Here is a 26,148-nt window from a genome sequence, read left to right as displayed (position 1 = left end):
GCCGCCGTAAAAGCGCGGGCCGCGCTGAAGTCCCCGGCGCACCACAAGTGCCAGCCGCGCCGCAGTTCCAGCGGCCGGCGCAACCGATTCATAGAAGTGGCCAGCGTCCCGCCCCTCTCTTGACTGGCAGGTCTGGGGGCGGGAACGAACGGAAGCAGGCCGCAAAAGCCGGGGACTCTAGTTATCAGCGCGGCCGCCGTAAAAGCGCAGGCCGCGCTGAAGTCCCCGGCGCACTACAAGTGCCAGCCGCGCCGCAGTCCCAGCGGCCGGCGCGACCAATTCCCATAAGTGAGCCTGCTTCAGCAAAGCTGAATGAGGCCATGGCACAGGCGCCGCAGCGCTGATGTCCCCCGGCGCACTACAACACCCAGCATGCTGCGGTGTGAGCGCCAAATGCACGGGGACACAGAGTACCTTGAGGAAGCAGGGCCATGTCCCTGATGTACTCCGCTCCATCCAGCATCTTCTCCAGGGGCTGTAGATGGAGCACGGTCTCAGTGCCTGGAGACCGGTAAATCCCACTTCACCCAGAGCCCTGTAAAAAGGGATGGGGAAGGAATCAGCATGTGGGCTCCTGCCGCCGTACCCGCAATGGGTACCTCAACCTTACAAACACCTCCGACATACAGTGGGGTGAGAAGGGAGCATGCTGGGGACACTATATGTGTCCTCTTTTCTTCCATCCGACATAGTCAGCAGCTGCTGCTGACTAAAAAGTGGAGCTATGCGTGGATGTGTTGCCTCCTTCGCACAAAGCACAAAACTGGTGAGCCAGTGATCCCACTGGGGGTGTATAGCCAGAAGGGGAGGGGCCTTACACTTTTAAGTGTAATACTTTGTGTGGCCTCCAGAGGCAATAGCTATACACCCAATTGTCTGGGTCTCCCAATGGAGCGACAAAGAAAAAACATTTCTATACATTCATATCACTATTACAACACAGGGATGGGTAGGAAGGGGTTACTAGGACACATCACCCTGCTTTTAGATTAGAACGCATATGGGACCTGACAGGTTCCTTTTAAGTTCTTTAATGGGGCAAACGGTTCCTAAAAACAAAAAACTTTGCAATTTACTTCTCAAGGAGGGAGGTGATCTTTCATTCAAGTTTACTTAAGTGAATCAGTGGTGGGCGGTCTTCTAAGGAAGGAGCACGGGGCTCTGATATAGAGCTTGTAAGCGCTGCTCTGAAGCTGGTTGCAACCATCTGCTCTCCTCCAATATTGTCCTTTCTTGTAGCATAGGACACAGTTCAGGTCCACTCTGCACCCATGACACTGGTGCAAAGTATGAATCAAATCAGGAGCATATCATGTTCCCCCTACTACCCAGAAAGAAGTGCGCCAGGAGCCAGGGGAGCTCCTGAATATACATGAATAAGAAATAATAACAGTAAGAATTTGGAATTGAAGACCATGACAAAACAATATAGAGTCAAAATAAATAGCAAGTGTCATCTCACCTTGCTTCAGAGTTATATGTCCGCACTTCGTGACAGCTATTTTGGAATTATCAATTGCTCCTGGAGGATCTACAAAATCCATTAAAAAAAAGTGCAAGATTATATTTCTTGGTCACGTTGCCTTACCCACCCCAAGAAGCAGATGCGATCCCACCATATAAGCCCCTGCATGACCTCTACTACACAACATATAATAAATTGTATTTATATAACGCCAACATAAATTCTGCAATCACATGACTTATTTCACATGCAATAAATGGATGGGCCAGAATATATTTGGGGGGAAAACCATCAGCAAACAGCACACCTCACCACTGCTGCTCCAGGGCCACCATTATGGTTCCCGCCGGTCTCTGTACTCCCTGCAGCTGATCACATGAGGTCCCACCCTTATGACTGCAGCAGCTAATCAATGACTGGTTGCAGTCATCATACGATCAGTAGCAGGGATGTGACCTATGGCGTGGCGGCGCTGGGGCAGCAGGGGTATAAAATGGGCAATTTTCTTCATTTTAAAGCTTTTCCAAAAAAAGTTGATGCCCCACATAACCCTTATAATTGATGCAAAAACATTTACTTTTATCTTTATAAACTATTGCCTTGTTGTGCGAGTTCACAGCGAGATGTGGCTTCTCCGGACACTTACCGACGTCCTTGCCCTTTACGAACCCTTCCCACTCCCGGAACCAGTGCATGCTGATGCAGTAAATGACGGCCAGAGAGTCCTCTTCTTGGAAAGCTTTATTTAGCTGTGGAAACACAGACATTAAGCTCTTAGCGGATTACTGAGGCCGGTGAGCGTCCATTAGAGCGCTCGCGGTGCTGTCAGAACTGTAATTACAGGGCGTCTGTTAGCTGGAGACATTCACACTCTGTACGAGGGGATTACGCAGATATCATAGCGGCACCATTACCTCCGGCTCTCATACAGGGTAATGTAACGCTCACCCCTGGTTCACAGCACATTACACACCGTACTTCAATCAGCTAGTCTAAGCCTGCTTGAGCCGGGTATTGATTGATCTAAAATCCTGTAGAGGAAATTAAGAAGATCTCCAGACTATGTGCAAAACTGCCACAGACTGACGGGACATCGGATGAAAAGAAGGGAATTTTGTTTACTTACCGTAAATTCCTTTTATTCTAGCTCCAATTGGGAGACCCAGACAATTGGGGTGTATAGCTATGCCTCCGGAGGCCACACAAAGTATTACACTAAAAGTGTAAAGCCCCTCCCCTTCTGCCTATACACCCCCCGTACTCCCACGGGCTCCTCAGTTTTGGTGCAAAAGCAAGAAGGAGGAAAAAATTATAAACTGGTTTAATGTAAATTCAATCCGAAGGAATATCGGAGAACTGAAACCATTCAACATGAACAACATGTGTACACAAAAAAACAGGGGCGGGTGCTGGGTCTCCCAATTGGAGCTAGAAGAAAAGGAATTTACGGTAAGTAAACAAAATTCCCTTCTTCTTTGTCGCTCCATTGGGAGACTCAGACAATTGGGACGTCCAAAAGCATTCCCTGGGTGGGTAAATAATACCTCATAATAGAGCCGTAACGGCTCCGTCCTACAGGTGGGCAACCGCCGCCTGAAGGACTCGCCTACCTAGGCTGGCATCTGCCGAAGCATAGGTATGCACCTGATAGTGTTTCGTGAAAGTTTGCAGGCTCGACCAGGTAGCAGCCTGACACACCTGCTGAGCCGTAGCCTGGTGCCGCAAGGCCCAGGACGCTCCCACGGCCCTGGTAGAATGGGCCTTCAGCCCTGAGGGAACCAAAAGCCCCGAGGAACGATAAGCTTCGAGAATTGGTTCATTGATCCACCGAGCCAGGGTTGATTTGGAAGCTTGTGTCCCTTTACGCTGGCCAGCGACAAGGACAAAGAGTGCATCCGAGCGGCGCAGGGGCGCCGTACGAGAAATGTAGAATCTGAGTGCTCTCACCAGATCTAACAAGTGCAAATCCTTTTCACATTGGTGAACTGGATGAGGACAAAAAGAGGGTAAGGAGATATCCTGAATGAGATGAAAGGGGGATACCACCTTAGGGAGAAATTCCGGAACCGGACGCAGAACCACCTTGTCCTGGTGAAACACCAGGAAAGGGGCTTTGCATGACAACGCTGCTAGCTCAGACACTCTCCGAAGTGAAGTGACTGCTACTAGGAAAACCACTTTCTGCGAAAGGCGTGCGAGAGAAATATCCCTCATTGGCTCGAACGGTGGTTTCTGAAGAACCATCAGCACCCTGTTCAGATCCCAGGGTTCTAACGGATGCTTGTAAGGAGGGACGATGTGACAAACCCCCTGCAGGAACGTGCGTACCTGTGGAAGTCTGGTCAGGCGCTTCTGAAAAAACACAGAGAGCGCAGAGACTTGTCCCTTAAGGGAGCCGAGCGACAAACCCTTTGCCAATCCGGATTGAAGAAAGGACAGAAAAGTGGGCAAGGCAAATGGCCAGGGAGAAAAACCCTGAGCCGAGCACCACGACAGGAATATTTTCCACGTCCTGTGGTAGATCTTGGCGGACGTTGGTTTCCTAGCCTGTCTCATAGTGGCAATGACCTCTTGAGATAATCCCGAAGACGCTAAGATCCAGGACTCAATGGCCACACAGTCAGGTTGAGGGCCGCAGAATTCAGATGGAAAAACGGCCCTTGAGACAGCAAGTCTGGTCGGTCTGGTAGTGCCCACGGTTGGCCGACCGTGAGATGCCACAGATCCGGGTACCACGACCTCCTCGGCCAGTCTGGAGCGACGAGGATGGCGCGGCGGCAGTCGGCCCTGATCTTGTGTAACACTCTGGGCAACAGTGCCAGAGGAGGAAACACATAAGGGAGTTGAAACTGCGACCAATCCTGAACTAAGGCGTCTGCCGCCAGAGCTCTGTGATCGTGAGATCGTGCCATGAATGCCGTGACCTTGTTGTTGTGCCGGGACGCCATTAGGTCGACGTCCGGCATCCCCCAGCGGCAACAGATCTCCTGAAACACGTCCGGGTGAAGGGACCATTCCCCTGCGTCCATGCCCTGGCGACTGAGAAAGTCTGCTTCCCAGTTTTCCACGCCCGGGATGTGAACTGCGGAGATGGTGGAGGCCGTGGCTTCCACCCACATCAAAATCCGCCGGACTTCCTGGAAGGCTTGCCGACTGCGTGTTCCGCCTTGGTGGTTGATGTAAGCCACCGCTGTGGAGTTGTCCGACTGAATTCGGATCTGCTTGCCTTCCAGCCACTGCTGGAACGCTTTTAGGGCAAGATACACTGCCCTGATCTCCAGAACATTGATCTGAAGTGAGGACTCTTGCTGAGTCCACGTACCCTGAGCCCTGTGGTGGAGAAAGACTGCTCCCCACCCTGACAGACTCGCGTCCGTCGTGAACACCGCCCAGGATGGGGGTAGGAAGGATTTCCCCTTCGATAAAGAAGTGGGAAGAAGCCACCACCGAAGGGAAGCTTTGGTTGCCTGAGAGAGGGAGACGTTCCTGTCGAGAGACGTCGGCTTCCTGTCCCATTTGCGTAGGATGTCCCATTGAAGAGGACGCAGGTGAAACTGCGCGAAAGGGACTGCCTCCATTGCTGCCACCATCTTCCCCAGGAAGTGCATGAGGCGCCTCAAGGGGTGTGACTGACCTTGAAGGAGAGATTGCAACCCTGTCTGCAGTGACCGCTGTTTGTTCAGCGGAAGCATCACCATCGCTGAGAGGGTATGAAACTCCATGCCAAGATATGTCAGCGATTGGACCGGTGTCAGATTTGACTTTGGAAAATTGATGATCCACCCGAAACTCTGGAGAGTCTCCAGAGTAGCGTTGAGGCTGTGTTGGCATGCCTCTTGAGAGGGTGCCTTGACCAGCAGATCGTCTAAGTAAGGGATCACCGAGTGACCCTGAGAGTGGAGGTCCGCAACTACTGTAGCCATGACCTTGGTGAAAACCCGTGGGGCTGTCGCCAGGCCGAACGGCAGTGCCGCGAACTGAAGGTGTTCGTCTCCGAAGGCGAAGCGCAGGAAGCGCTGATGCTCTGGAGCAATCGGTACGTGGAGATAAGCATCTTTGATATCGATCGATGCAAGGAAATCTCCTTGGGACATTGAGGCGATGACGGAGCGGAGGGATTCCATCCGGAACCGCCTGGTCTTTACGTGTTTGTTGAGCAGTTTTAGGTCCAGGACAGGACGGAAAGACCCGTCCTTCTTTGGAACCACAAACAGGTTGGAGTAAAAACCGTGACCCTGTTGCTGAAGAGGAACCGGGACCACCACTCCTTCTGCCTTCAGAGTGCCCACCGCCTGCAGAAGAGCATCGGCTCGCTCGGGAGGCGGAGATGTTCTGAAGAATCGAGTCGGAGGACGAGAGCTGAACTCTATGCTGTAACCGTGAGACAGAATGTCTCTCACCCAACGGTCTTTTACCTGTGGCAGCCAGGTGTCGCAAAAGCGGGAGAGCCTGCCACCGACCGAGGATGCGGTGTGAGGAGGCCGTAAGTCATGAGGAAGCCGCCTTGGTAGCGGCACCTCCGGCGGTCTTTTTAGGGCGTGACTTAGACCGCCATGAATCGGAGTTCCTCTGATCCTTCTGAGGCCTTTTGGACGAGGAGAATTGTGACCTGCCCGCACCCCGAAAGGACCGAAACCTCGACTGTCCCCTCCTCTGTTGGGGTATGTTTGGTTTGGCCTGGGGTAAGGATGTTTCCTTTCCCTTGGATTGTTTGATGATTTCATCCAATCTCTCACCAAACAAACGGTCGCCAGAAAATGGCAAACCGGTTAAGCACTTTTTGGAAGCCGAATCCTTCCATTCCCGTAGCCACAAGGCCCTGCGTATTGCCACCGAATTGTCGGCTGCAACCGCCGTACGGCTCGCAGAGTCCAGGACAGCATTAATAGCGTAGGACGCAAATGCCGACGTTTGAGAGGTTATGGACGCCACTTGCGGCGCAGACGTACGTGTGAGTGCGTCAATTTGCGCTTGACCCGCTGAGATAGCTTGGAGTGCCCATACGGCTGCGAATGCTGGAGCAAAAGACGCGCCGATAGCTTCATAGATGGATTTCAACCAGAGCTCCATCTGTCTGTCAGTGGCATCCTTGAGTGAAGCCCCATCTTCAACTGCAACTATGGATCTAGCCGCCAGTCTGGAGATTGGAGGATCCACCTTGCCTCCTTCGCACAAAGCATGAAAACTGAGGAGCCCGTGGGAGCACGGGGGGTGTATAGGCAGAAGGGGAGGGGCTTTACACTTTTAGTGTAATACTTTGTGTGGCCTCCGGAGGCATAGCTATACACCCCAATTGTCTGGGTCTCCCAATGGAGCGACAAAGAAAACAGCACTGGCCCTCATATCTGACAAAGAGGACAGCCTGCGGCCCGGGGGCTGCCATACAGGAGCTTTTCCTCACAATATCACCCAACCTTTTAAAAAAAAGTAATGACAGGTTCCCTTTTTGTGTATAAGCTGCGGCCACCACCACCGGGCTCTTATATACAGCATTCTAACATGTACTGTGACCACATAAAAAACACTTTATAATACTCACCTAACGGTCGCTCTGCGGTGGATGAGGACCTAATGGGCATCTCCATTGTCGGGTGTCGGAGCCGCCTCTTTCGGCCATCTTTGTTCTCCTTCTCTAGCTGCGGTGCATGGACTGGTCCGACGTCATACACACTCGCCGGCATTCCGGTCCTGAGCAGGGCAGATCAAAGTATTGTAGTGCGCCTGCGCAGGACCGGCGAGTGTGTATAACGTAGCCGCGTTATGCACACAGGCTTCAGAAAGAAGCCGTAGATGGCTGAAAGGGGAGGCGCCAGCACCGGACAACGGAGACGCCCATTAGGCCTCCATCCACCGCAGAGCGACCGTTTGGTAAGTATTATAAAGTGTTTTTTTATGTTCTCACAGCAGCCTGGGCTCTTATATACAGCATGTTAGAATGCAGTGTATAAGAGCCCGGTGGTGGTGGCCGCAGCTTATACACCAAAAAAGTGGTGACAGGTTCCCTTTAACAATTATAGCCTGTTACAATCAGATCTAAACCCCCAGGAAGGGAGTGATAAAGGAAGATGATAACATGAAGAAAAGCTCCAGTAAAAATTACAGCCTGTTTACTATCGGATCTAAACCCCAAGGAAGGAGTGAAAGGAAGGTGATAACATGAAGAAAAGCTCCTGTAACAATTACAGCTTAACCACCAGGAAAGGAGCAATACAGGAGCTTTTCTTCATGTTATCACCTTCCCATAACAATCTCCGCCTGTTAGGGTACCGTCACACTTTAGCGACGCTCCAGCGATCCCACCAGCGATATGACCTGGTCAGGATCGTTGCTGCGTCGCTACATGGTCGCTGGTGAGCTGTTAATCAGGCAGATCTCACCAGCGACCAGCCCCCAGCGACGCGTGGAAGCGATGCTGCGCTTGGTAACTAAGGTAAATATCGGGTAACCAAGCAAAGGGCTTCTCTTGGTTACCCGATATTTACTTTGGTTACAGCTTACCGCAGGCTGCCAGATGCCGGCTCCCTGCACATTCAGATCGTTGCTCTCTCACTGTCACACACAGCGATGTGTGCTTCCCATCGGGAGAGCAACGTCAAAAAAATTAATCAGCACTGTGTGTAACGAGCAGCAATCTCACAGCAGGGGCCAGATCGCTGCTCAGTGTCACACACAGCGAGATCGCTGATGAGGTCACTGGTGCGTCACAAAAACCGTGACTCAGCAGCGATCTCGCTATGTGAGAAGTACCCCTTACAGTCAGCTTTGGCAAAGTACAAGCTACAGTGAACTCAGCGAAGCAGCTTTTCTTCAGGTCATTATCCCCTTCCCGATCACATATTGTTACCGTCAGTTCTCCGTGGCCCCAGGAACTCTTCTTTATGCTATCACCCCTCTTTGTAAATCACAACTTTCTACTGGTGTCTCCCTGCCATACTGATAGTGATCACAAAAGTGAACCATAAGAAGAACCTTTTCCATGTTACCACCCCTATCCTTTAGAGTTCAATGGCATCAGCTCTTCCCATGTACCGCCTTTAATGATATCAAGGATGAAAGGGGAGGGGCCGAAAGTGGAAGAAATACTTTTCATTTAGCTTCCCTTCCTACTAACTAATCAAAGTCAACCAAGTACAGCCAGTGACACCCAAAAGTTGATACAGGATCTTTTCCTCATGGTATCACCCCCCACCCACCAGATTTTTTTCTGTCAACTACAATCCTGCTCAGTTCCCTGTGACCCCAGAGAGAGATACAGGAACGTTTCTTCATGTTGTCACCCCCTTCGTAATCAGACCAGGCTACTGTGAAGTGTTCTTAAGTTCGGTGCCAGGATTCACCTGTCAGGTTTTTTTTTGTTTTTTTTTTTTAAACTAATAAAACATTTAGTTTATATCAGTTTACTTACTCGAATGAAGGTCTCCAGTTCCATTTTTCGCCTCTTTTCAATCTTCTCTAGTTCGGTCTGACAAGTATGACATACATAGAGGTGGTTGACAGCCGGACCGCCGCCAAATCTACAAGACAGAAGGGAGCAGTATAAAGAAGGGAATTTTGTTACTTACCGTAAATTCCTGTTCTTCTAGCTCCTATTGGGAGACCCAGACGATTGGGTGTATAGCTACTGCCTCCGGAGGCCACACAAAGCAATTACACTAAAAAGTGTAAGGCCCCTCCCCTTCTGGCTATACACCCCCAGTGGGATCACTGGCTCACCAGTTTTAGTGCAAAAGCAAGAAGGAGGAAAGCCAATAACTGGTTTAAACAAATTCCCTCCGAAATAACCTCGGAGAACTGAAAACCATTCAACATGAACAACATGTGTACCCGAAAAACAACCAAAAATCCCGAAGGACAACAGGGCGGGTGCTGGGTCTCCCAATAGGAGCTAGAAGAAAAGGAATTTACGGTAAGTAACAAAATTCCCTTCTTCTTCGGCGCTCCATTGGGAGACCCAGACGATTGGGACGTCCAAAAGCTGTCCCTGGATGGGTAAAGAAATACCTCATGTTAGAGCTGCAAAGACAGCCCTCCCTTACGGGTAGGCAACTGCCGCCTGCAGGACTCTTCTACCTAGGCTGGCGTCCGCCGAAGCATAGGTATGCACCTGATAATGTTTGGTGAAAGTGTGCAGACTCGACCAGGTAGCTGCCTGGCACACCTGTTGAGCCGTACCCTGGTGACGCAATGCCCAGGACGCACCCACGGCTCTGGTAGAATGGGCCTTCAGCCCTGATGGAACCGGAAGCCCAGCAGAACGGTAGGCCTGAAGAATTGGTTCTTTGATCCATCGAGCCAGGGTGGCCTTAGAAGCCTGCGACCCCTTGCGCTTACCAGCGACAAGGACAAAGAGTGCATCCGAACGGCGCAGGGGCGCCGTGCGGGAAATGTAGATTCTGAGTGCTCGCACCAGATCTAACAAATGTAAATCCTTCTCATACCGATGAACTGCATGAGGACAAAAAGAAGGCAAAGAGATATCCTGATTAAGATGAAAAGAGGATACCACCTTCGGGAGAAACTCCTGAATGGGGCGCAGCACTACCTTGTCCTGGTGGAAGACCAGGAAGGGAGCCTTGGATGACAGCGCTGCTAGCTCAGACACTCTCCGAAGAGATGTGATCGCTACCAGAAAAGCCACTTTCTGTGACAGTCTAGAAAGTGAAACCTCCCTCAGAGGCTCGAAGGGCGGCTTCTGGAGGGCAACTAGCACCCTGTTCAGGTCCCATGGATCTAATGGTCGCTTGTACGATATGACAAACCCCCTGCAGGAACGTGCGCACCTTAGAGAGTCGTGCTAGACGCTTCTGAAAAAAGACGGATAGCGCCGAGACTTGCCCCTTAAGGGAGCCGAGCGACAAACCTTTTTCTAACCCAGATTGTAGGAAAGAAAGAAAGGTAGGCAATGCAAATGGCCAGGGAGACACTCCCTGAGCAGAGCACCAGGATAAGAATATCCTCCACGTTCTGTGGTAGATCTTAGCGGACGTGGGCTTCCTAGCCTGTCTCATGGTGGCAACGACCCCTTGGGATAATCCTGAAGACGCTAGGATCCAGGACTCAATGGCCACACAGTCAGGTTCAGGGCCGCGGAATTCCGATGGAAAAACGGCCCTTGGGACAGTAAGTCTGGTCGGTCTGGTAGTGCCCACGGTTGGCCGACCGTGAGATGCCACAGATCCGGATACCACGCCCTCCGTGGCCAGTCTGGGGCGACGAGTATGACGCGGCTGCAGTCGGATCTGATCTTGCGTAGCACCCTGGGCAAGAGTGCCAGAGGTGGAAACACATAAGGGAGCCGGAACTGCGACCAATCTTGCACTAAGGCGTCTGCCGCCAGAGCTCTGTGATCGCGAGACCGTGCCATGAAGGTCGGGACCTTGTTGTGGTGCCGGGACGCCATTAGATCGACGTCCGGCCTTCCCCAGCGGCGACAGATTTCCTGAAACACTTCCGGGTGAAGGGACCATTCCCCTGCGTCCATGCCCTGGCGACTGAGGAAGTCTGCTTCCCAGTTTTCTATGCCGGGGATGTGAACTGCGGATATGGTGGAGGCCGTGTCTTCCACCCACATCAGGATCCGCCGGACTTCCTGGAAGGCTTGCCGACTGCGAGTCCCCCCTTGGTGGTTGATGTATGCCACCGCTGTGGAGTTGTCCGACTGAATTCGGATCTGCTTTCCTTCCAGCCACTGCTGGAAGGCTAGTAGGGCAAGATACACTGCTCTGATCTCCAGAACATTGATCGGAAGGGTGGACTCCTGCTGAGTCCACGTACCCTGAGCCCTGTGGTGGAGAAAAACTGCTCCCCACCCTGAGAGACTCGCGTCCGTCGTGACCACCGCCCAGGACGGTGGTAGGAAGGATCTTCCCTGTGATAATGAGGTGGGAAGAAGCCACCACTGCAGAGAGTCTTTGGCCGTCTGGGAAAGGGAGACTTTCCTGTCCAGGGATGTTGACTTCCCGTCCCATTGGCGGAGAATGTCCCATTGAAGTGGGCGCAGATGAAACTGCGCAAACGGAACCGCCTCCATTGCCGCCACCATCATCCCGAGGAAGTGCATGAGGCGTCTTAAGGAGTGCGACTGACTTTGAAGGAGAGCCTGCACCCCAGTCTGTAGTGACCTCTGCTTGTCCAGCGGAAGCTTCACTATCGCTGAGAGAGTATGAAACTCCATGCCAAGATACGTTAGCGATTGGGTCGGTGACAGATTTGACTTTGAGAAGTTGATGATCCACCCGAACGTCTGGAGAGTCTCCAGTGCAACATTCAGGCTTAGTTGGCATGCCTCCTGAGAGGGTGCCTTGACAAGTAGATCGTCCAAGTAAGGGATCACAGAGTGTCCCTGAGAGTGCAAGACTGCTACCACTGCCGCCATGACCTTGGTGAACACCCGTGGGGCTGTCGCCAGACCAAATGGCAGAGCTACGAACTGAAGATGGTCGTCTCCTATCACGAAGCGTAGAAAACGTTGGTGCTCTGTAGCAATCGGCACGTGGAGATAAGCATCTTTGATGTCTATTGATGCTAGGAAATCTCCTTGAGACATTGAGGCAATGACTGAGCGGAGGGATTCCATCCGGAACCGCCTGGCGTTCACATGCTTGTTGAGCAGTTTTAGGTCCAGAACAGGACGGAATGAGCCGTCCTTTTTTGGCACCACAAAGAGATTGGAGTAAAAACCTTGTCCTTGTTCCTGAAGAGGAACAGGGACCACCACTCCTTCTGCTCTTAGAGAATTCACCGCCTGCAGAAGGGCATCTGCTCGGTCGGGATGTGGGGAAGTTCTGAAGAACCGAGGCGGAGGACGAGAACTGAACTCTATCCTGTACCCGTGAGACAAAATGTCTGTTACCCACCGGTCTTTGACCTGTGGCAGCCAAATGTCGCAAAAGCGGGAGAGCCTGCCACCGACCGAGGATGCGGAGGGAGGCGGCCGAAAGTCATGAGGCAGCCGCCTTGGAAGCGGTACCTCCGGCTGCTTTCTTGGGGCGTGAGTGAGCCCGCCAGGAATCCGAGCTCCTTTGCTCTTTCTGAGTCCCTTTGGACGAGGCGAACTGGGGCTTGCCCGAGCCTCGAAAGGACCGAAACTTTGACTGCCACTTCCTCTGTTGAGGTTTGCTTGATCTGGGCTGGGGTAAGGAAGAGTCCTTACCTTTGGACTGTTTAATGATTTCCGCCAATTGCTCACCAAACAGTCTGTCTCCAGATAATGGCAAGCTGGTTAAACATTTTTTAGAAGCAGAATCTGCTTTCCATTCCTTTAACCACAAGGCTCTGCGCAAAACTACAGAGTTGGCGGAAGCCATTGCGGTACGGCTCGTAGAGTCCAGTACCGCATTAATAGCGTAGGTCGCAAACGCAGTCATTTGCGTAGTTAAGGACGCCACTTGCGGCACTGCTGGACGTATGAAAGAGTCCACCTGTGCCAAACCAGCTGAAATAGCTTGGAGCGCCCACACGGCCGCGAATGCTGGAGCAAACGACGCGCCAATAGCTTCATAGACAGATTTCAACCAAAGGTCCATCTGTCTGTCATTGGCATCTTTAAGTGAAGCCCCATCCTCCACTGCAACTATGGATCTAGCTGCAAGCCTGGATATTGGAGGGTCCACTTTTGGACACTGGGTCCAGCGTTTGACCACGTCAGGGGGAAAGGGATAACGTGTATCCTTAAGACGTTTGGAAAAACGCTTGTCCGGATAAGCATGGTGTTTCTGGATTGATGCTCTGAAGTCAGAGTGGTCCAGAAAGGTGCTCAATTTACGCTTGGGATACAGGAAATGGAATTTCTCCTGCTGGGCAGCTGCCTCCTCTGCTGAAGGGGCTGGGGGAGAAATATCCAACAGCCTATTGATGGCCACTATAAGGTCATTTACCATGGCGTCACCATCTGGCGTATCCAAATTGAGTGCGGTGTCAGGGCTAGACTCCTGATCACCCACCTCTGTCTCATCATACAGAGACCCTTCTCGCTGAGACCCTGACCCGCGTGATGACGTGGAGGGTCTCTCCCAGCGAGCTCGCTTAGGCGGCCTGGGACTGTCATCGGAGTCAGAGCCCTCAGCCAGTGATGCCTGGGACCCCCGTGAAGTACGGATTAGTTCCAACTGAGGGGGACCGGGGAACATAGGGACAGTAGTGTCCATGGTCTGAGCAACTGGCCTGGACTGCAAGGTCTCCAGGATTTTTGTCATAGTCACAGACATTTTATCAGCAAAGACTGCAAATTCTGTCCCCGTCACCGGGGCAGGGTTCACAGGCGACTCTGCCTGGGCTACTACCACCATAGGCTCTGGCTGACGAAGTGCCACTGGGACTGAACATTGCACACAATGAGAGTCGTTGGAGCCTGCTGGTAGATTAGCCCCACATGCTGTACAAGCAGTGTATACAGCCCGTGCCTTGGCACCCTTGCGTTTTGTGGATGACATGTTGTTGTCTTCCCAGAGCAATATAGGGTATACAGCCAAGAAGCGACCGTACAGTGCAGTATATATATATATAGATATCTGGTACAGGAAAAAGTACACCAATACACACTGTGGCACAAGAGGGGCCAGCACTAATGTGCTGCTTACCGCCCGCTAAACGCGGGTGTGTGGTCGCCAGAAATCCCTAGTCTTGGGTCTCCCAGAGCCTGTGTCCGTCCTCCAGCCAGAACTGCATGCAGGAATGGCTGTCGGCGTCCTGTGGAGGGGGGGGCGGGCCCTGGGCGTGCCAGACCAAAAGCGGGAAACCTGCGTCCCACTGTGCCAAGTGAGAGGGCTGGAGCATGTAAATAAGGCTCCAGCCCTCGGCGCTGAGTAAACGTACAGCGTCTCTCCCCTTCCCTGATTGACAGGGAGGGGGCGGGAACGAAGCGGAGCTAGGCCGCAAAAGCCGGGGACTAAATTTATAAGCGCCGCCGCCGTAAAAGCGCGGTCGGCGCCAAGTCCCCGGCGCACTACAAGTCCCAGCCGCGCCGCCGCTCCGAGAGTGGCCGGCGCGGTAGTTCCCAGCACATGAAGTCACACAGCTAAGCTGCTGTGACTCAAACCCCAGCGTTACTGTCCCCGGCGCACTAACACACCCAGCAAGTCTGGTGTGTGCGTGCCCGCCTGAACGGGGACACAGAGTACCTGAAAGTTGCAGGGCCTTGTCCCTGAATGGTACACAGCTCCTTATCCATCAGGTTCACTGGGTCTGTGGATGGAGCCCGGCCTCAGGGCTTGGGGGCCGGTAAGATCCCACTTCCACAGAGCCCCTCAGGGGGATGGGGAAGGAAAACAGCATGTGGGCTCCAGCCTCCGTACCCGCAATGGGTACCTCAACCTTACGAACCACAAGTGGGGTAAGAAGGGAGCATGCTGGGGGCCGTATATGGGCCCTCTTTTCTTCCATCCGACATAGTCAGCAGCTACTGCTGACTAAACAGTGGAGCTATGCGTGGATGTCTGACCTCCTTCGCACAAAGCAGAAAACTGGTGAGCCAGTGATCCCACTGGGGGTGTATAGCCAGAAGGGGAGGGGCCTTACACTTTTTAGTGTAATTGCTTTGTGTGGCCTCCGGAGGCAGTGCTATACACCCCAATCGTCTGGGTCTCCCAATGGAGCGCCGAAGAAATAAGGTATAATTGCAAAATAATGTGCAGAAACCTCCTTGCAAGAACCAGACGCTCAGAATAAAATCGCCACCTTTTGTAGGATCACAGTTTTAAAAATCTGACAGTCAATGGCGAGTAATTTAATACACACTAATAAGGGTCCAAGCTCAGTTTCTCACATATCAAGGTGTACAAAGAGTTAAACATCCCAAGTGCCGTCAGTTATCACAAGAGGGGGCTTTATATCCCAATGCAGTAAAGGGGATGTACAGGATGTGATATCAGATGAGTGGGGGTCCGACTCCGGGTATCCCACCCCCATCGATCAGCTGTATGCAGCCGGATGTAAGTAGTGCACAGAGCTGGAGGAGCGCAGCACCAGGCAGTAGTGGTTGTTCTGGGTAATGCAGCTCACACAACCTTTGGGTCCAAAAACCAGTCACTACTCTTGGTTCATCACTCAGCTGCTGGACTTTGTAAAGGTTTTAGCAGCTGAATCAGATGCCTTATTAAATACATAAAGAAGATTAATTCCCATGTGTGTCATATGGAAATTGGGACTCAAAGCTGGGTACAACCCTAATTTTACCCATTTGGCTTGACATCCCAAACTCTCCGAAAAGGCTACTTGAACACATTTTTTTGTTTTTGTCGTCAGGCACAATCAGTCAAAAAACCTGATGCGACGGATCCGTCGAAACAAAACTGATCCATCGCATCAGATTTTTTTCCATCCATTTCTTCCGTTTTTTCGACAGATCCATTGGGATACTGAGCATGCTCAATTTAATATAAAAAAAAAAAACAAAAACACGCAATCCGTGGCTTATTGCATTTTTTTGCCGCACTACGACGGATCCGGCGCCCATAGGCTTCCATTACACAACACGCCAGACGGCGCTGGATCCGTCTCAGATTGTGCCAAATCCGGCGGAAAAAAAAAGGAGGAGAGAGAAAGAGAGAGAGAAAGAGAGAGAGAAAGAGAGAGAGAAAGAGAGAGAGAGAGAAAGAGAGAGAAAGAGAGAGAAAGAGAAAGAGAGAGAGAAAGAGAGAGAGAAAGAGAGAGAGAAAGAAAGAGAGAAAGAGAGAGAGAGAGAAAGAGAGAGAGAAAGAGAGAGAGAAAGAGAGAAAGAGAGAAAGAATGTTTTGTTTTTTTTTTATCAGAAGTGAATTTACATATGTTCTGGGGATGCCCAAAAACAAAAAAAAAAAAAAACAAAAAAAAAAAAAAAAAAAAAACACGGATGCGTCGCCCGATTCAGTTTTTTTTTTTTTTACGGATGATGACGGATTCGGTGCCAATAGACTTATTGTAAAAAAAAAAAAAAAAAACCGGACAGCGCCGAATCCGTTGCAGTCTTTTTTTTTGGATGGTCACAAAAAACGTTGCATTGTGCGTTGCTTCCGGCTGCCGCACAGACAAATTTCGCCGGATCTGTCGCACGCTGGATGAAATGCAAGGCCACGCGGCACAATCCGGCTCAAAAACAACACTGAGGAAAAATGATCCGGCGCTGGAGCCGTTCATTTCAAAAATCGCCAAATTGCGCATGATGGCAAAAAGTAATGTGTGAAAGAGGCCGTACATGGTGCGTCCTGTTCGGCGGCCGCACAGAATCTTTATGCGGATCCGGTGCACGCCAGATCAAGCGCAAGGCCATACGGCACAATCCGGCGCTAATACAAGACTATGGGGAAAAGACTGATCCGGCGCCGGATCCGTTTTATACGCCGGATTGTGTCCAACAGCAAAAACCTAATGTGAGAAAGTAGCCCAAGCCCCTGCAGATGTCATTTGCCATTTAGGAATTTGGTAAAGCCATCTGACAAGCCACTCAGAGCCAGTGGATATGTCAGAGATGTACAAGATGGCATACTGTATATTCTGGTCATACAACTACGGCTGACCAATCCTTCATCTGCTCATTCAATCGCTGCACAAAGCTGCGAACGATCGACGGAAACTTTCCCAGAGACGGGTGACATTATTGCAGCCATCGCTCGCTTAAAAGGTAATCATAAAATAGTTGAAAAAGTCAAAATTGCTCAATGTCAGCCGCTTTTATCTTCTGTGTATATCCAGCTCCAATCCCTGAAAATCTTCTGCCTGTGAAACCCGAGAGTAATGAGAAGCTGCAAACCGGAGGCGGCATAATCACATCTAATCCATGCAAGTCAGAACAAAAGGTACGAGCCCCGCGCCGAGGGAGAAAACTGCGGAAAAGAAGATCCGAAAATATCTGCACCACACAACCGTGCCCGATATACGGCAAGATATGGGCAGAAGTCACCGCAATGCAGGGTCCGAAGTCAAAAAGTCTTATAGAAACTCCATGGAGAAGAACCAGAGAAGACGGGACAGGGTAGAATAGGGTTATCCTCTTTGCATCTGGTGCAAGGAGGTACACCCAGGTGTAATGGGGTTATTTGGTGCCACTCCTTTTTGCATCCGGCGCAGATTACACGGCGCCAGGAAGTACCTGATTATCTGGTGATAGGACGCAAGCACATTGTGCACCTTTCCATACAGGAGTGAGCAGAGCCAAATAACTGTTTTAATTGTCTATTTTTCCTGCAGCAAACAGAGGGGAGAGGCTCCTGCTGCAGTCGGCTGGGATAGTGACAAGGGGGAGCGCATGGCTGTTCTGGGAGACACGGAAAAGGCACAAAAATAATGGAAAGTAAAGGAGAGAACTTAAGAAGGAGGTGCTGGGATCATTTTTATGCATCTTCCATGTCTGGTGGGTTTTTTTTGTTTTTTTTTTTTTTACAACGTCCGGTTTTCTGAGATTTTCCAGATTTGAGACGATTTAGGTTCAATACAAACCTGCCATATAAATAATCCCATATGTTCTGCGGCAGCATCACAACGAGGTCTTCAATGAGTGCGGCCTTTCGTGGTGGAACGCCTGCAAATCACACAATATGTGGGAGACATTATTGAGATCTACATTGGACGGATTTTCACGCTGTGACTATAGTGTATTTGTGATCCCGCGACACCGGCAATGGTCACAGGAGTCGGTCTTTCAAGCAATGTTTTAAAATTAGGCACAGCTTGCAGAGTAAGCGCCTGTGCACACTTTTTTTTGAGAAATTTGCACCAAAATCTGCATACTAATCTTGACGCTAGCAAAGTCTATGAGATTTTGGATTTCTGTATGCACCTTGCTTTGCTTTTTCCTTGCCAATTTGCTGCAGAAAAAAAAAATCTGCAGCATGTCAATTGTCAGGGCGCTTTTTTTTTTATTGCCCTTCCAGCCAGAAACCCGCACCAAAACTGCATGCGTATTTTTGCATATTCAGAAGGTGCAGAAAATTTCTGCACCAAATCTGCAGAAACAACACCCCAACAATTGACCCATTCGGAATGGCCACCATGCATTACTATGAAGCCTCCCCCTTCAATATCTGCAGAGGTCAGCGGAAGTAAAGACAAGGCAATATTCCAATACAGAACATACCGCCGTGCAGGCAGAGGAAGTCGTTATTGGATATGGGTCCCGGTTCCGCGAACGTCTTAAACTTATTGAGCCACTGGCGGGAGACGTAGAACTGCAGGAGGCTTGGCTCGGTCAGGTTCAGCAGACTAGTCACCCGTCTCCGCTCCTTCTGGGCGTCTTCACTTGACTTTCTGGGTTAAAGCAAAGCAGAAAGATAAAAATAAATGCATCTGTGCTGCAAATTCTCCAGCGTGACTGTCCCGCTATATTTCCACGGTGGCGTACGGAGCAAGTGTACCACGGCCACTGAAACGCCGCTGTTATAGGATACAATCCATAAATTACATCCTGGTACTGCAGCAGATTCACATTCATGTGCCAAGCTGTAATACCAGGCAGAAGCTGAGGACAATGGTGGCACTGTTTATAAAAATAAATTAAAAAGAAGGGAATTTTGTTTACTTACCGTAAATTCCTTTTCTTCTAGCTCCAATTGGGAGACCCAGACAATTGGGTGTATAGCTACTGCCTCCGGAGGACACACAAAGTATTACACTTAAAAGTGTAAAGCCCCTCCCCTCTGCTATACACCCTCCCGTGCATCACGGGCTCCTCAGTTTTGGTGCAAAAGCAGGAAGGAGGAAACTTATAAATTGGTCTAAGGTAAATTCAATCCGAAGGATGTTCGGAGAACTGAAAACCATAACCAAGAACAACAGCCCGAAGGGAACAGGGGCGGGTGCTGGGTCTCCCAATTGGAGCTAGAAGAAGAAGGGAATTTTGTTACTTACCGTAAATTCCTTTTCTTCTAGCTCCAATTGGGAGACCCAGACGATTGGGTGTATAGCTACTGCCTCCGGAGGCCACACAAAGCATTACACTAAAAAGTGTAAGGCCCCTCCCCTTCTGGCTATACACCCCCCGTGGGATCACGGGCTGATCAGTTTTAGTGCAAAAGCAAGAAGGAGGAAAGCCAATAACTGGTTAAACCATTCAATCCGAAGGAACATCGGAGAACTGAAACCATTCAACATGAACAACATGTGTACCCGAACAACCAAAAATCCCGAAGGAACAGGGGCGGGTGCTGGGTCTCCCAATTGGAGCTAGAAGAAAAGGAATTTACGGTAAGTAACAAAATTCCCTTCTTCTTCGGCGCTCCATTGGGAGACCCAGACGATTGGGACGTCCAAAAGCAGTCCCTGGGTGGGTAAATTAATACCTCAAGTTTGGACTGTAAAACAGCCCTTCCCTACATGGAGGCAACCGCCGCCTGCAGGACTCCTCTACTTAGGCTGGCATCCGCCTAAGCGTAGGCATGCACCTGATAACGCTTGGTGAAGGTGTGCAGACTCGCCCAGGTAGCCGCCTGGCACACCTGCTGAGCCGTAGCCTGGTGCCGTAATGCCCAGGACGCACCCACGGCTCTGGTAGAATGGGCCTTCAGCCCTGATGGAACCGGAAGCCCAGTAGAACGGTAGGCTTCAAGGATTGGTTCCTTGATCCATCGAGCCAGGGTGGAGTTTGCAGCCTGCGATCCCTTGCGCTGACCAGTGACAAGGACAAAGAGTGCATCCGAGCGGCGCAGGGGCGCCGTGCAAGAATGTAGATTCTGGGTGCTCTACACCAGATCCAACAATGCAAAGCCATTACATATCGATGAAATGGATAAAAGGAAGGTAAGGAGATATCCTGATTGTGATAAAAAGGGGATACCACCTTAGGGAGAAACTCTGGGATCGGACGCAGCACTACCTTATCTTGGTGAACACCAGGAAGGGAGCTTTGGATGACCGCGCTGCTAGTTCGGACACTCTCCGAAGAGACGTGACCGCTACCAGAAAGGCCACTTTCTGTGAAAGTCGAGAAAGTGAAAACATCCCTCAGAGGCTCGAAGGGCGGCTCCTGGAGAGCAATTAATACCCTGTTCAGATCCCATGGGTCTAACGGCCTCTTGTACGGAGGGACAATGTGATAACCCCCCTGCAGGAACGTGCGTACCTGAGGAAGTCGTACTAGGCGCTTCTGAAAGAATACCGACAGCGCTGCGACTTGTCCTTTAAGGGAGCCGAGCGACAAACCTTTTCCCAATCCAGATGCAGGAAGGGAGGAAAAAGGAGACAATGCAAATGGCCAGGGAGACACTCCCTAAGCAGAGCACCAAGATAAGAATAACTTCCACGTCTTGTGGTAGATCTTGGCAGACGTCGGCTTCCTAGCCCGTCTCATGGTGGCAATGACGTCTTGAGATAATCCTGAAGACGCTAGGATCTCGGACTCGATGGCCACACAGTCAGGATCAGGGCCGTAGAATTCAGTGGAAAAAACGGCCCTTGGGACAGTAAGTCTGGCCGGTCTGAGAGTGCCCACGGTTGGCCGACCGTGAGATGCCACAGATCCGGGAACCACGACCTCCTCGGCCAGTCTGGGACGACGAGGATGGCGCGGCGGCAAGCGGAGCTGAGCTTGCGTAGCACTCTGGGCAACAGTGCCAGAGGTGGAAACACATAGGGTAGCTGGAACTGCGACCAATCCTGAACTAGGGCGCCTGCCGCCAGAGCTCTTTGCTCGTGAGACCGCGCCATGAAAATCGGGACCTTGTTGTTGTGCCGAGACGCCATAGGTCGACGTCCGGCATCCCCCAGCGGCTACAGATTTCCTGACACCATTCTGGGTGCAGAGGCCATTCCCCTGCGTCCATGCCCAGGCGACTGAGGAAGTCTGCTTCCCAATTTTCTACGCCCGGGATGTGAACTGCGGATATGGTGGATGCTCTGTCCCCCACCCACATCAGAATCCGCCGGATTGCCTGGTAGGCTTGGCGATGCGTGTTCCGCCTTGGTGGGCGATGTATGCCACCGCTGTGGAATTGTCCGACTGAATTCGGATCTGTTTTCCTTCCAGCCACTGCTGGAAGGCTTGCAGGGCAAGATACACTGCCCAGATTTCCAGAACATTGATCTGAAGGATGGACTCCTCTGAAGAGAGTCCTTGACCGTCTGAGAAGGGAGACGTTCCTGTCTAGGGACGTCGACTCCCCAACCCATTGGCAAAGCATGTCCCATTGAAGTGGACGCAGATGAAACTGCGCGAAAGTGACTGCCTCTGCATGAGGCGTCTTAAGGGGTGTGACTGGCCTTGAAGGAGAGACTGCACCCCCGTCTGTAGTGAACGCTGCTTGTCCAGCGGAAGCTTCACTATCGCTGAGGGAGTGTGAAACTCCATGCCCAGATATGTCAGCGATTGGGTCGGTGCCCGATGTAACCTTGAAAAGTTGATGATCCACCCGAAACTCTGGAGAGTCTCCAGCGCCACGTTCAGGCTGTGTTGGCATGCCTCTTGAGAGGGTGCCTTGACAAGTGGATCGTCCCAGTAAGGATCACAGAGTGACCCTGAGAGTGCAGGACTGCTCCCACTGCTGCCCTGAACTTGGTGAAAACCCGTAGGGCTGTCGCCAGACCGAAGGGCAGGGCTACGCACTGAAGATGCTCGTCTTCAATAACGAAACGTAGCAAACGCTGGTGCTCTGGAGCAATCGGCACGTGGAGATAAGCATCCTGATGTCTAATGATGCTAGGAAATCTCCTTGAGACATTGAGGCAATGACAGAGCGGAGGGTTACATCCGGAACCGCCTGGCCTTCACGTGCTTGGTGAGCAGTTTTAGGTCCAGAACGGAACGGAAAGAGCCACCCTTTTTTGGCACCCTAATCAGATTGGAGGAAAAAAACGTGTCTTGTTCCTGAAGGGGAACAGGGATTACCACTCCTTCTGCCTGCAGAAGAGCATCGGCTCGGTGGGGGGGGAAGTTCTGAAGAATCGAGCCGGAGGACGAGAACAGAGCTCTATCCTGTACACGTGAGACAAAATGTCTCTCACCCACCGGTCTGTGACCTGTGGCAGCTAAATGTCGCCAAGCGGGAGAGTCTGCCACCAACCGCGGATGCGGAGAGAGAGAGCTGAAAGTCATGAGGAGACCGCCTTGGTAGCGGTTCCTCCTGCTGCCTTCCTTGGGCGTGATTGAGCCCGGCCGGAATCTGAGCCCCTCTGAGCCTTTTGAGCCCTTTTGGACGAGGACAATTGGGACCTGCCCGAGCCTGGGAAGGACCGAAACCTCGACTGTCCCCCCAGGACAGCATTACTAGGGTAAGTCGCAATGCAGACATTGCGAGGTTAAGGACACCACCTGCGGCACAGATGTACATGTGCTCAAGACCAGCTGCGCAAGACCAGCTGAAATAGCTTAGAGTGCCCATACGGCTGCGAATGCCGGAGCAACCGACACGCTGATAGCTTCACAGACAGATTTCAACCAGAGGTCCATCTGTCTGTCAATGGCATCTTTAAGTGAAGTCCCATCTCCACTGCAACTATGGATCTAGCCGCAAGCCTGGAGATTGGGGGATCCACCTTTGGACCCTGGGTCCAGCGCTTTACCACGTCAGGGGGAAGGGATAACGTGTATCCTTAATACGTTTGGAGAAAACGCTTATCTGGAGGCGTGGTGTTTCTGAACTGCTTCTCTGAAGTCAGCGTGGCCAGAAAAGTACTCAATATATGCATGAGATACTGAAAAAGGATTTCTCCTGCTGTGAAGCTGACTCCTCCACTGGGGGAGCTGAGGGAGAAATATCCAACATTCCATTGATGGACGCTATAAGATCATTCACTATGGCGTCACCATCCGGTGTATCCGGATTGAGAGCGGTGTCAGGACCAAAGCCCTGATCAGCTACGTCTGCCTCATCATACAGAGAGTACTCCTGCTGGGACCTTGACCAGTGATGAAGCCGAGTGCCGCACCCAGCGAGCTAGCTTAGGCTGTCTGGGACTGTCGTCCGTGTCAGAGCCTTCACCCTGGAATGCCTGGGACCCCCCCGGAGCACTGATTATGTTCCAAATGAGGGTGGCCAGGGAGCATTAATCAAGATTGCCCATGGCCTGTCTGGACTGCAAAGTCTCTATCCCATGACAATCTATCAGCCGAAACTGCAACACCGTCCCTGTCCATGGACAGGGTTCACAGGTGGTTCCTTTGGCCACCTCTAGTAGAGACCCCGGCTGACCAAGTGCTACAGGGGAGCATTGCACACAATGGGGGTCAGTGGAACCTGCCGGTGGAACAGTATCACATGCAGGAAAAGCAGCATAGAAAGCCTGTGTTGCTTTTTTGCTGCTGTATTCTAACCATCTATGCAATGTATAGCATACAAGCATAAACACTTCAGCACATGCAATACAAGCAGCATAGAAAGCCTGTGCCTTGGCACCCTTGCTTTTTTGCTGCTGTTGTCCAGCCATCTAGGAGAATATAGCCAAGAGTAGCGACCGTACAGTGCAATGTATAGCATACAAGCATAAGTACAAATGAACACTTCAGCACATGCAATACAAGCAGCCTAGAAAACCTGTGCCTTGGCACCCATGCTTTTTTGCTGCTGTTGTCCAGCCCTCTAGGAGAATATAGCCAAGAGTAGCGACCGTACAGTGCAATGTATAGCATACAAGCATAAGTACAAATGAACACTTCAGCACATGCAATACAAGCAGCCTAGAAAACCTGTGCCTTAGCACCCTTGCTTTTTTGCTGCTGTTATCTCGCCATCTAGGAGGGCATATAGCCAAAGATAGCGACCTACAGTGCAGTGTATAGCATACAAGCATAAAATACAAATGGACACTTCGGTATTTAGTGGGGTTAGCACTTCAGGTGCTGCTTACCGCCCGCCTATAACGCGGGTGTGTGGTCGCCAGAGCCCTGTGACTGGTTGCCCAGAGCATGTCTCCGTTCCCCAGCTCGGACTGCGTGCAGGAATGGCTGCCGGCGTCCTTCTCCAGCTCGTGTGACGAGGGGCGGGCCGTGGGCGTGCCCCAGACAAGAGCGGGAAACTGGCGTCCCACTGTGTCCAGTGAAGGGGGCTGGAGAATGCAAAGCAGACTCCAGCCCTCGGCGCTGACTGTCTGTACAGCGTCCCGCCTCTCCCCTGACTGGCAGGGCTGGAGGCGGGAACGAAACGAAAACTAGGCCGCAAAGCCGGGGACTCGAGTAATAAGCGCGGCCGTCCATGTGCACGGCCAGCGCGGAAGTCCCCGGCGCACCACAAGTCCCAGCCGCGCCACAATGTAAAAAACACCCAGCAGCGGCCGGCGCGGCAGTTCCCAATACATAAAGTCACTCAGCAAAGCTGTAGTGAATAATAGCACGAGCGCTCCGCGCTGTTGCCCCCGGCGCACTAACACTCCCAGCAATGCTGGTGTGTGTGTGTGCGCGCTTGCCCGGGGACACAGAGTACCTTAATGTAGCAGGGCCTGTCCCTGACGATACTCAGCTCCATATCCAGCAGGTTCTCTGGGTCTGTGGATGGAGCCCGGTCTCAGTGCCTGGAGACCTGTAAGATCCCACTTCGCCCAGAGCCCTGAGGGGGGATGGGGAAGGAAAACAGCATGTGGGCTCCAGCCTCCGTACCCGCAATGGGTACCTCAACCTTAACAAACACCCGACAAAAGTGGGGTGAGAAGGGAGCATGCTGGGGGCCCCATATGGGCCCACTTTTCTTCCATCCGACATAGTCAGCAGCTGCTGCTGACTAAAAACAGTGGAGCTATGCGTGGATGTCTGACCTCCTTCGCACAAAGCTTGAAAACTGATCAGCCCGTGATCCCACGGGGGGTGTATAGCCAGAAGGGGAGGGGCCTTACACTTTTTAGTGTAATGCTTTGTGTGGCCTCCGGAGGCAGTAGCTATACACCCAATCGTCTGGGTCTCCCAATGGAGCGCCGAAGAAAAGGAATTTACGGTAAGTAAACAAAATTCCCTTCTTTGTCGCTCCATTGGGAGACCCAGACAATTGGGACGTCCAAAAGCAGTCCCTGGGTGGGTAAAAGAATACCTCGGTAAAAGAGCCGTAAAACGGCTCCTTCCTACAGGTGGACAACCGCCGCCTGAAGGACTCGCCTACCTAAGCTGGCATCTGCAGAAGCGTAGGTATGCACTAGATAGTGCTTCGTGAAAGTGTGCAGACTCGACCAGGTAGTCGCCTGATACACCTGCTGAGCCGTAGCCTGGTGCAGCAATGCCCAGGACGCACCCACGGCTCTGGCAGAATGGGCCTCCAGCCCTGAAGGGACCGGAAGCCCAGTAGAACGGTAGGCTGCAAGAATTGGTTCCTTGATCCACTGAGCCAAGTTGACTTGGAAGCCTGCGACCCTTTACGCTGGCCAGCGACAAGGACAAAGAGCGCATCCGAGCGGCGTAGGGGCGCCGTACGAGAAATGTAGAGTCTGAGTGCTCTCACCAGACCTAACAAGTGCAAATCCTTTTCACATCTGTGAACTGGATGAGGACAAAAAAGAAGGTAAGAAGATATCCTGATTGAGATGAAAAGAGGATACCACCTTCGGGAGAAATTCCGGAACCGGACGCAGAACCACCTTGTCCTGGTGAAACACCAGGAAGTTGGGGCTTTGCATGACAGTGCTGCTATTTCAGACACTCTGCGGAGTGACGTGACTGCCACTAGGAAGACCACCTTCTGCGAAAAGCATGAAAGAGAAATATCCCTCATTGGCTCGAAGGGTGATTCCTGAAGAGCCGGTATGACCCCGTTCCGATCCCAGGGTTCTAGCCGACTCTTGGAAGGAGGGACTATGTGGCAAAC

The 26,148-nt window shown here is 51.6% G+C and overlaps 1 protein-coding gene across 1 annotated transcript in view; it reads right to left on the bottom strand.

Moving 5' to 3' along the window:
* USP33 (ubiquitin specific peptidase 33) overlaps positions 1-26,148 on the bottom strand; it is a 106,901-nt gene that overhangs the window by 28,277 nt on the left and 52,476 nt on the right. The window contains exons 19-23 of the mRNA XM_075320277.1: positions 18,513-18,682; positions 17,876-17,957; positions 8,871-8,979; positions 2,112-2,214; positions 1,463-1,531 (exon numbers count right to left, since the gene is read on the bottom strand). Coding sequence (XP_075176392.1) covers positions 1,463-1,531; positions 2,112-2,214; positions 8,871-8,979; positions 17,876-17,957; positions 18,513-18,682 — 533 coding nt within the window. The remainder of the gene's footprint in view (positions 1-1,462; positions 1,532-2,111; positions 2,215-8,870; positions 8,980-17,875; positions 17,958-18,512; positions 18,683-26,148) is intronic.

Source organism: Anomaloglossus baeobatrachus, chromosome 8, assembly GCF_048569485.1.
Source record: "Anomaloglossus baeobatrachus isolate aAnoBae1 chromosome 8, aAnoBae1.hap1, whole genome shotgun sequence".
Lineage (NCBI taxonomy): Eukaryota > Metazoa > Chordata > Amphibia > Anura > Aromobatidae > Anomaloglossus > Anomaloglossus baeobatrachus.
Note: the sequence above shows the minus strand (reverse complement) of the source record. Positions and strands in the feature narration are given on the sequence as shown.